This window comes from Coffea arabica, chromosome 10c (assembly GCF_036785885.1).
Source record: "Coffea arabica cultivar ET-39 chromosome 10c, Coffea Arabica ET-39 HiFi, whole genome shotgun sequence".
NCBI lineage: Eukaryota > Viridiplantae > Streptophyta > Magnoliopsida > Gentianales > Rubiaceae > Coffea > Coffea arabica.
This window is the reverse complement of record NC_092329.1, coordinates 52,964,949-52,975,934: the sequence shown is the minus strand read 5'-3', so window position 1 is coordinate 52,975,934 and position 10,986 is coordinate 52,964,949. Positions and strand designations below refer to the sequence as shown.

At 35.1% G+C, this 10,986-nt stretch overlaps 1 protein-coding gene across 1 annotated transcript; it reads left to right on the top strand.

The window, feature by feature from the left end:
- The first annotated feature begins 7,897 nt into the window (after nucleotides 1–7,897).
- Nucleotides 7,898–8,473, top strand: LOC140016004 (putative invertase inhibitor). Its single transcript, XM_072068852.1, has one exon. The coding sequence runs from the start codon at nucleotides 7,898–7,900 to the stop codon at nucleotides 8,471–8,473; it is 576 nt and encodes a 191-aa protein (XP_071924953.1).
- Nucleotides 8,474–10,986: the final 2,513 nt, after the last annotated feature.

The window sequence follows — 10,986 nt, the reverse complement described above, 5'->3', positions numbered from 1 at the left end:
GAGCAACTTAACTTGGGACGTGGCTCTCGTGGAGGAAGAAGTAGAGGAGGTCGTGGGGGTCGTGGAGGTCGAGGCACCCGTGAGTGCACTCATTGTGGTTTGAAGAATCACACTCACGATACTTGTTGGGATTTACATGGAAAACCACCTCGGTTTGCTAATGCGGTTACCATTGACCAAACTGAATCAAGTTCTTCAGCACAAGGGTCCCAGAAAACTTTTACCATATCCGAGAAAGATTATGTCAAATTTCTGCAGTACCAAACTGCAAATCACGCATCTCTTCCCTCTGCTTCTTTAGCACAAAAAGGTAATGCTATGGCTTGTCTCTCCACTTCCAAAAATTTTGACTCATGGATCATTGATTCCGGAGCTACTGATCATATGTCAGGTACCTCTAGAAATTTTTCTAATTTTCAAGAGTCTACTTCCTTCTCTCATGTTACTTTAGCTGATGGATCTACAACTAAAGTTAAAGGACTAGGCACTGTAGAAATTAACCCATCTCTTCCGCTGCCTTCTGTTCTTTACGTACCAAATTTGCCTTTTAATCTAATGTCCGTTAGTAAGCTTACCAAATTTCTACAGTGTTCAGTTATTTTTTCTCCTGATTTTGTTGTTATTCAGGATTTGAAGACAAAGAGGACGATTGGTGGAGGGCGCGAGCATAATGGTCTTTATTTTCTTAACTCTAATGGTCCGATTGCGTGTCCTGCTACTGTTTCTCCTCTTGAAATTCACTGTCGTTTGGGTCATCCGTCTCTACAAAATTTGAAGAAGTTGGTTCCTACCTTGAGTCAGTTGTTTTCATTAGAATGTGAGTCTTGTCAATTAGGAAAGCATCATCGTGTTTCTTTTGCCCCTAGGGTCAATAAACGGGTTTCGGAACCCTTTTTGTTAGTTCATTCTGATGTTTGGGGTCCTAGTCGAGTCACTTCAAAGTTAGGTTTTAAATATTTTGTAATCTTTGTTGATGATTTTTCAAGAGTTACATGGCTTTATTTAATGAAAGATCGTTCAGAACTATATTCCATTTTTTGTGCATTTGTTACAGAAATAAAGAATCAATTTGGTGTATCTGTACGTATACTTCGCAGTGATAATGCGAAAGAATATTTTTTCACTCCTTTTAATACCTTCATGACTAAGTCCGGTATTATTCATCAGTCCTCTTGTCCTCACACTCCACAACAGAATGAAGTTGCTGAAAGAAAGATTGGACACTTAATCGAGGTTGCTCGGACACTTATGTTGCACATGAATGTGCCCAAACAATTTTGGAGTGATGCAGTTCTAACTGCATGTTATTTAATTAATCGCATGCCATCTACTATTCTTGGAGGCCAATTACCTCACTCCATTCTTTTTCGTCATGAACCTGTGTTTAAACTGCCTCATCGTATTTTTGGATGTGTGTGCTTTGTTCATCAGTTTGCTCCCGGGGTGGATAAATTAGATTCTCGTGCTATTAAGTGTATTTTCTTAGGATACGCACGAGCGCAAAAAGGGTATAGATGTTACAGTCCAGTTTTAAATCGATTTTTTATTTGTGCTGATGTTTCTTTCTTTGAATCCACTCTATATTTTATCAAACAAAGTATGTCTTGTGAGTTAGACCAGTGTCACTCTTTTTCCTCTCCTGTTTTACCAGTCCCTTCCCCTATATTACCTGAGTTATCCAGTCCACCAGATTCCATAGCTCGATTATCTCGTCCTCATCTTCAAGTTTACTCTCGTCGTTCTATGGTTGAGAAAGTTCTTGATATGCCACGCACTTCACCAATTAACTCTTACTCTTCAAATCCAGGTATGACGCCCTCCTCTGAGTTAGATCTTCCTATTGCTTTACGCAAAGGTAAGAGACATTGTACTTCCCATCCTATTTCTAATTTTGTTTCTTATTCTCATCTCTCTATGTCATATTCTTCTTTTGTTGCTTCCCTTGATTCTATCTCCATTCCTAAGTCTATTACCTATGCTCTTAATCATCCTGGTTGGAGATTAGCCATGCAAGAAGAGATGTCTGCTTTGGAACAAAATGGTACTTGGGATCTTGTCCCTCGTCCTTCAGGTAAGCCTGTTGTTGGTTGTAAATGGGTGTACACTATAAAAGTGCAGCCTAATGGTTCTATTGATAGATTAAAGGCTCGCCTGGTAGCTAGAGGATTTACTCAAGTGTATGGAGTGGACTAATTAGAAACATTTTCTCCTGTTGCAAAGATTACATCTGTTCGTCTTCTTATCTCTTTGGCAGCCACTTATAATTGGCCATTGCATCAGTTGGATGTGAAAAATGCATTTCTGCATGGAGATTTGGAAGAAGAGGTATATATGGAACAACCTCCTGGATTTGTTGTTCAGGGGGAGAATCCGCGGTTGGTTTGTCGTTTGAAAAAATCCTTATATGGATTGAAACAGTCTCCAAGAGCTTGGTTTGGCCGGTTTAGTAGTGTTGTCATGGAGTTCGGTCTGACAAGATGTGGAGTAGATCATTCTGTATTTTATCGGCATTCTAATGCTGGTAAAATTTTATTAGTTGTTTATGTGGATGACATTGTGATTACAGGTGATGATGTTGTGGGGATCCAGAAGCTTAAATCCAATATGCAGGCAAACTTTCAGACAAAGGATTTAGGTCATCTACAGTATTTTCTGAGTATTGAGGTGGTTCGGTCTAAATATGGGATTTATTTATGTCAAAGGAAATATGTACTCGATATGTTGAGTGAAGTTGGGATGTTAGGTTGCCGACCTGTGGATACTCCTATGGATCCCAATGTGAAATTAGCAGGAGATCAAGGTGCATTATTTGATAATCCTAAGCAATATCGAAGACTTGTGGGTAAATTAAATTATCTCACTGTAACGAGACCTGACATTTCGTTTCCAGTGAGTGTTGTGAGTCAATTTCTTGATACCCCTCGTACTAGTCATTGGGATGCTGTTATACGGATTCTCAGGTATCTTAAGAGTGCTCCTGGAAAAGGGTTGCTGTATCAAAATCATGGACACGCTGATATTAAAGGATATAGTGATGCAGATTGGGCTGGTTCTGCCTCAGATCGAAGATCGACTACAGGATATTGTGTGTTCGTTGGTGGTAATTTAGTGTCGTGGAAGAGTAAGAAGCAAACAGTTGTATCCAGATCAAGTGCAGAATCTGAATACCGCGCTATGGCTCACACTGTGTGTGAGTTGGTTTGGTTGAAGAGCATGTTACTTGAACTTGGGTTTGAGCATAAACAACCTATGAATTTAGTGTGTGATAATTAGGCGGCTGTTCATATTGCGTCTAATCCAGTGTTTCATGAAAGGACAAAACATATTGAAGTTGATTGTCATTTCATTCGAGAGAAATTGCTTGACGGGGTCATCAAGACATCTCATGTACCGTCTGTAGATCAATTGGCTAATGTGTTTACCAAGAGCTTAGGGGGCTTTAGGGTGAAATACCTTTGTAACAAGTTGGGTGCTTATGATATATATGCTCCAACTTGCGGGGGAGTGTTAAGAGAATATAAGTATTATTGTAGATAATAAATTAGTAAGGGTATTTTTATAAATAGTTTGTTAGGGTTGTACTCGTATAAATACTAGTTGGTCACTCATAATATAGTGATTAGATGTTTTCCTCTCAAGATACCTGTTGACAGATATTACTATTTTCAAAAGAATAGATCACTGATCGTGAGACATCGATTACTATTTTTCAGTACAATTAAATGCCTTGCATTAGTTGGCATAATTCAACAAACGCAATTAAAAAGGATACAGGCTATGACGTATAATTGTTAGGTTGTGACAATCATAACTAAGATTGAAATTTCAAGAATTAGATATGTAATTCAAATCTCATCAAATGTGAGTTTATTATAATTAAATGCTAGCGTTCCTCCTCAATATTTGTGTGTTATTAGTTTACCCTTTTTGAATTGTAATGTGTGTGTCTTCAGTTAATTCTAGCTAGATGTAAGTGTTCAACCTAAATTAATTTTGTGGCTTATTAGAAAAATTAGATTGAATTCGTAAAGCATGATCAGTAAAATACAATTCGCCAACTAGAAGAGTCAACTACAATCAAACAATTTTAAGAAAATATAAGAATGCCAAAAAAAAAAAAAAAAGATAAGAACAAAAATATATCTAGATTTAGAATAGTTTTAAAGAAACTAAAGGTAATTAAAATCAAGGGGAAAAAAATACACCTGTATATATTGTGTTTAATCTTCTACTTTTATTGTTTTGTTGTGTGCCTGTTTGTGTGTTGTTTTTTTCTTGTGCATAGATGAAGACCAATTTGACAAATATACACTTGATTTCTACGAATTTGTTGTTAGTCAAAGCAACCCTTTTGGGACACGTTAATTAGCTTATGAGATCTGCACAAAATTTTCTGTTAGTCTCCAATTTCAATAGAAACATTCTTTTGGCTTATTAATCCTATTGGGACCTTCATTTAATTGATTTTCATTCGTAAAGTGTTAAATTGGAGTTAAAAATTCTTTCAATACACGGCATAAGTACTCACAAGTAATGCCATTTTCTTTATTGAAAACCTTAAGGTAGCTACTATTTAAGCCATAGGTTACATTTGCAGTGTACATTCCCCACAAAAAAAAAATTCAAATCTTTCTCTAGTTCAACTATAAATATAGGACTAAATTGGTCTTCGACCGTGCAAGCTTCAATTGATGTGAGCACCCCCTTAGGATCTCCAAAGACGGTGTCTCGCAGAAATCAATTTCTTTTCTATGTGTTGGAATGTTTATGGCATTCTTGATTTTCAACTCACAAATAACATATGCAGCAGGAAACAATGGTGATGCTAAAGCAGAAAAATCAGAGAAAACACAAGCAGAAGCACCACCTGAACCATACAAAGCAGTCACTGATTTTTGCAACCAAAGGGTCACAAGCGAAGACCGAGCTTTTTTGTGTGAGAGTTCCAGTCCGGTTAGTGTCACAGCAAAAGATAACGTTAGTCTTCTAAAAATTGCAATAGATTTTGCAGTGGGAAATGCCAAGAAAACAAAAGACTATTTCACTACTTTGTCCACGAATACAGACACACAACCATCACTAGTGCCGGTCCTAAAAGAGTGCATTTCAGCATTTGATGAAAGCGTTACTCAATTGTTGCTTATAACTCAAGATTTGTTGGATGATCCTCCAATGGCAAGTTATGATGCTCATCATGCTAATGAAGAGCTAAACAGTTGTGACAACTCTTTGAAGCTTGGTAAGGTTGCTGATGATTCGATTTTATCCAGGCAGAAGATAGCTATAGATTATGGAAGGCTTGTTGAGGAGATTTCAAAGAGCATTTAAATTATGTTAAATTTGGTTTCTATGTTATGGAGGAAATGGTTTCTCCACTGCAAGCTATTTCTTTCTAGGCTGACGACCTTGTTATGCATTTAACTAGTTCTTATGGGAGGAGTCAATTCGAATATTTGTGGTTTCACTTTTTTGTCGTCTTTACAGAACCAAAAATGTTCTTGGCTAAGTCTTTAATTGATTATCTATCTTTTCTTGAGATACATTTTCATGGATGTACTAATAATCTTAGAATGATCAATATATTTGCATATGTTTTCTGTTTGTGGTCTTTTTGTATCACTATAAAGCAAAGGATTTATAGACTCTAGTATGCAATTTCTTCCTTGTTAGAAGATATTTTGGCAATGGTACTATCTCTTGGATCCCATCCTCAGCGGTTTCATAGGGTTAAAAAAAAAAAAAAGCTCCATGTGGTATATCTAATATACAAAAAAGCCCCTCGTGATTTCAAAATATACAAAACGATACCTCATGTTTTGAACTAAATTGTAAACTAACAAAATTCGTTAAAGTTAACGAAAATGACGGTTTCGGCTGTTAAACTTACTGGATTCGGTTAAGTTTATCGTTAAGTTTATCGGATTCCGTTAAGTTTTACGAATTCTGTTAGTTTACAATTTAATTCAAAACATGAAGTGTCGTTTTCTATGTTTTGAAATCACAAGAGATTTTTCTGTATATTAGATATACCACAGGGATTTTTTTTAATTTTTAACCCGGTTTGTGTTCGACATGTTTCTACTTGCTTTTATTTGGTTTGGATTCTAACGAAAACCACTTCATCTTATGTGGAGAAATTGTTATGTATTTTTCATAGTCACATACAAGGATTATGCCTATAATTATAAGTTTATACAAAATGAATCTAGGCAATTATTAAATTGAATCTAAACTAGACTATATAAAGAAAATCCCTAATTGATGCTAATAGGCTACTTAACATATTTACATTAACAATAATTGATGTTAATAGAGTGATTGATACACTAAATGTGGAAATTAACATATATACATTAACATTATGAATAGTGATCTTGTTTGTTAAAGATTGATGGGTAAATTACACATTGGATACCTGATCTTTATACGTTATCTCAGTTTAGTCCCCTATTTACTTTTGGGTTGACACATTCAAACCTCATTTTATTTGAATTTAGCGCACTCGTATTGGTTTAGCAAACATGCGATATTCGGACATATTTGCAACTTGTTCACATGGCCACTTAGTTTCTTAATGGAGTCAATTATTTTTAATGCACAAGTTAACTGTCAAGGGATTAAATGGATTCAATTGAATAGATCAAGGATCTAAGTCAGAATATGTATAAATATCAGCACATAAAAGTGAAAACAATCCATCTTTTTTCGAATAGTGTGTGCTATTCATCGGCAATGGAACAAATTAAATTCATGTAGCACTACTCTTAGAATTTTTCTTATTATCAGGTTTAGAATCCTATACCAGACAGTTGAAGGTGAAAAGAGTACAAGGAGGGGTGGAAGGGTTAAAAAAAGAGGGGGTGGTTCATGTAGTGCTAGCTTACTAAGGATCTGTTTGATAACATAAAAAGTGTTGAATCTGAATTTTTTTAGATATTCAGATGTTTTGAGTGCTTGATAAATGTAAATCTATTTGCTGAACTTGTTAAGCAGTGCTGAACCTGTGTGTATTTTTTTCAACACAACAATCCTAACTGAATATTTAATTCTGATAAGAATCAATAGAATTACTTCAACTACCTTATCTTATCTACCAAATCTACCCTTGTTTGTTAATTATATTCAAAATTCTTATCTAATTAAATAACATAATATTCTTTATCTAACGATTTTTAGTTTCTTTTTTCTCTCTTTTTAATGACTTTCACATCTTCTCCATACTCCTCATATAATATATTTCATCTTTTATATTAATTTGATTTAAAAATAAATATTGTTATTTTCATACCTAACAATTTTAAACTAATTAAATCATAGATTCTATTTCTTTTTTGAATGAAAGGATATAAGGGCAAAATTGTCAAAATAAACTTATTAAGCATTCAGTTATAAATATTTATCAAACAGTATAAATAGGTTTAGCATTAAAATTCAGACATTCATATATTTTTTTCAGTGCTTAAAATTCAACAAATTAATTATTTCAGTATTCAGATTTCAGAATTCAAACTTCAAAATTCAGAATTCAGATTCAGTTTTATCAAACGGAACCTAAATGTGTGAAGTAAAATATATAGAGGGTCAAGCGAGACAAGGTTCAAAAACAGGTACCAAAAGTATAATTTACTGCACAAAATATCCTCCTCCGTCAAGATTCAAGACGACTATACCTTGACCAACCAAACGTTTCCTGCTATTCAAATCTGCATTTAATAAATTTACTTAAACTTAAATGAAGTTTGGTAGTCTTTCAATACAATGAACAAACCAATAAGGCAACTTTAATTATGAGGATATTTATTATAGGGCTTTCACTTAATGCCCTATAAATACTTTACCGTATTGTTGTCAATCGTGCAAAGCACCTTCAGCATCTCCCAAAACAAGAAAAAAAACAATGGCATCTGAAAGAAATAAATTGACATGTGTTACAGTGCTGATGGCATTCTTCTTTTTCAATTCACCAACAACATTTGCAGCAAAACCAGCACGAATGGTACCAACTGAACCATACAAAGCTGTTACTGAGTTCTGCAACAAAAGAAGCACAAGTGAAGACAGGGAATTTTGTATCAAAGTTCTCAAATCACATCCCAATAGCACCTCAGCAAAAGATAATCCTAGTCTTCTGATAATTGCAGTAGATTTAGGGATCCAAAATCTTACAACAACAGAGGTTTACATGGCCAATTTGTCCAAGAACAAAGCCACAAATGCAACACTAGTTCTGGTTCTCAAAGAGTGCATTCCTTGCTATCCCGCAAGCATTGGCCAATTGCGATTCATACCCGCAGATATGGCAGCAGATCCTCCTTTGGCAAGTTATGATGCTCTTATGGCTAGTGACGCTTTAATTAGCTGTGACAATTCTTTTAATACTCGTAAAATTGCTGATGGTCCAGTTTTATCAAGGCATAAAATTGCTAAAGCTTATGTTCAGCTTTGTGTGGACATATCAATGACTATCCATTAAATTATTGTGTTTTGAGTGTGTAAAACTGTCTCTTCAATTCCTACAATTTGAGGGTTCTTCATTACATCTGATCTGAGTTAAAAATCCCATTACCAAGAGAATAGTAGGCCTAAAACATAACGGTGCCCCATAGTCTCTGGACCCTTGTCTGGCCTAATGAGCTCCTCCAACTTCCCATCTTGGACTCAGCCAGTAAAATTTTTCTGGCTACCCAATGAGATGTATCTCCATAGTCAATCCTAGCCATCGCTTCTAAAATTCTATGGATAAAGCACGTAAGAACACACTCAGCTAGTCAAGATTTTTGTCAAGACTATGAGGTTTCCAGTTTTGACTCTCATGTCCTTTCTTCCCTCCTGTGACAGGTGATTCTCATCTTATCAGTTTCTTTTGGTAAAATTTTGGTGGTCTTTATCAGTTATTATTCAAACGACTAGTGATAATGCAACTGAAAAGATGTTCTTCGTAAGAGGAGTTTGAATTATTACTACTCTATTACTAATATTAAAGAACACCAAAATTGAGCTCTAACTTCGCATCTTGGACTCTGCCGGTCAAATTTTTCCCTAGTGCCCACTGAGAGGCATCTCAATCCGAGCTATCACCTCTAAAATTTCATAGATACGTGCTTAAGAATTAACTTAACTAGTCGGGATATTGATCAGGACCGTGAGGTTTTTAGTTTTAACTCTCGAGTCCTTTCTTCCTCCCTTCTATCAGTGTACGACACCTGATACCCGTCTTATCAGTTTTGTTTTATAAAATATCTTGATTTAGTCTTATTAATTGTTATTTAAAACGTTGGCGACAATGCTATTGAAAAGATAACCCTCCTGAGAAGAGTTTACATTATTACACTGTTATTGATAAAAAGAAAATAATAAAATTATCGTGTTTTATACGTTTCTTTTTTTGGAGAGATCAATCTCTATCATAATCTACATCATTTTTATCTTAAATGACTTGAAGACTTAGAAAAGACTAACGCTTACTTTGGTTAATATTTTTTCTTAACACGAATAAAATCTACCTTTTTTTTTTTATTAAGAGAGAAAGGGAATAAAAAATTGGGTTTTACGAACAATATCCACGCTTCAGAAAAAAAAGAACTTTTCTAATAGTGTGTTGTTTGACCCTAAAAGATAAGCTTACCTAGGTACACAGTAGGACTTTGGACAATGTGAATGAATCCAAAACGGCCCAACTTTAGAACTGCCAAAAAATGGATGGCCCACGACGTATTTGATTGTGATGTAATTGCACCACCAATTTCGGGTCCAATGTGTTGAATTCTGGCTGTCCATTTGGATTCTGGCTGTCCATTTGAATTCTGGCTGCTTTATCACTTACAAGTTGCATTTTTTTCTTTATCAGACTTTTGAAGTTAATTAATTAAATCTAATTTCAAATTTAACTCAAAAAATTGGCAACTCTCGAAGCAAACTTACAAGTTACATCTTCTATCAAACTTACAGACTTATTTTATCAGACTCACAAGTTACATCCTCTACTATTTTCTTTCAATCCTTATTTTATCACAATTTTCTTGGTCAAAAAAGCAGGGTTATCCATAAGATAACTCTGGAATTCGACATCACCAAAGATTCAGTACGCTCAGTTGACCAGGGCCACCTCCATAAAAACGTGATTGGTTTGCTTCAACCTTTGTATCATCTCTCAACCAAGAAGTCTTTGGCACCACTTCAATGGTTTCACGCATTTCCTCAGAATTGTTTTCATCAGTTTCTCAGCTAAAAGTCACATGATTTATTAGGTCTACATCAATGGATTGCATTGCACCAACAATAGATCTACTGTACATGCAGCAGCCTTGTATTGTTCATTGGTCCCAATCTAACTACCCTAGTATTCTTGCATCCTTGCCGTAGGCATTAATTTCTTGGTCATCTTCTAGCAATTTCAAACAAGATGTAAGCTATAACGTACGCTATACTAGCTACCATTATTATTTGTTTGCTTCAAAGTAATGAACTCTCTGTACTTCTATAGCTCGTAATGTTAGGTTTTACCCCGCTCAGATTATTATTTTGTGTCCTGCTGCAGTTCTGTTAAGTCTAATGATTCTTAGATCAAATATATTTGTGAAATGTTCCATATATTTTCTGTTATTTGTGTAACTTTCTTTGTCAAGCAAATCGTATCGAGCGATTTTCAACTAGTTTATTGATAATGTTGGCTTCTGTTTTATCCCAAAAAAAAAAAAAGAGAGAGAAAAAAAGGGCCACTTTTAGACCTTAGCTTGCCAAGTGTACCACCGCTGATTAGGGACTTATATAATGCAGTCAGAGTCAAGAACTCAACACTTGTTAGATTTTGTCCATTGTTGATGTAAAATGCTGCTGACTTTGCCAGTGCCCTGCATATATTATATGCAAATAAATACAAGAGGAAAAATAAATAAAAAGAACATAGTTTACGAGCACAGAGAACGAATGGCTAGGCCTTTTGTTTGTTGACACTGAAGCAACGTATAATTGCATTCTTGATTCAGT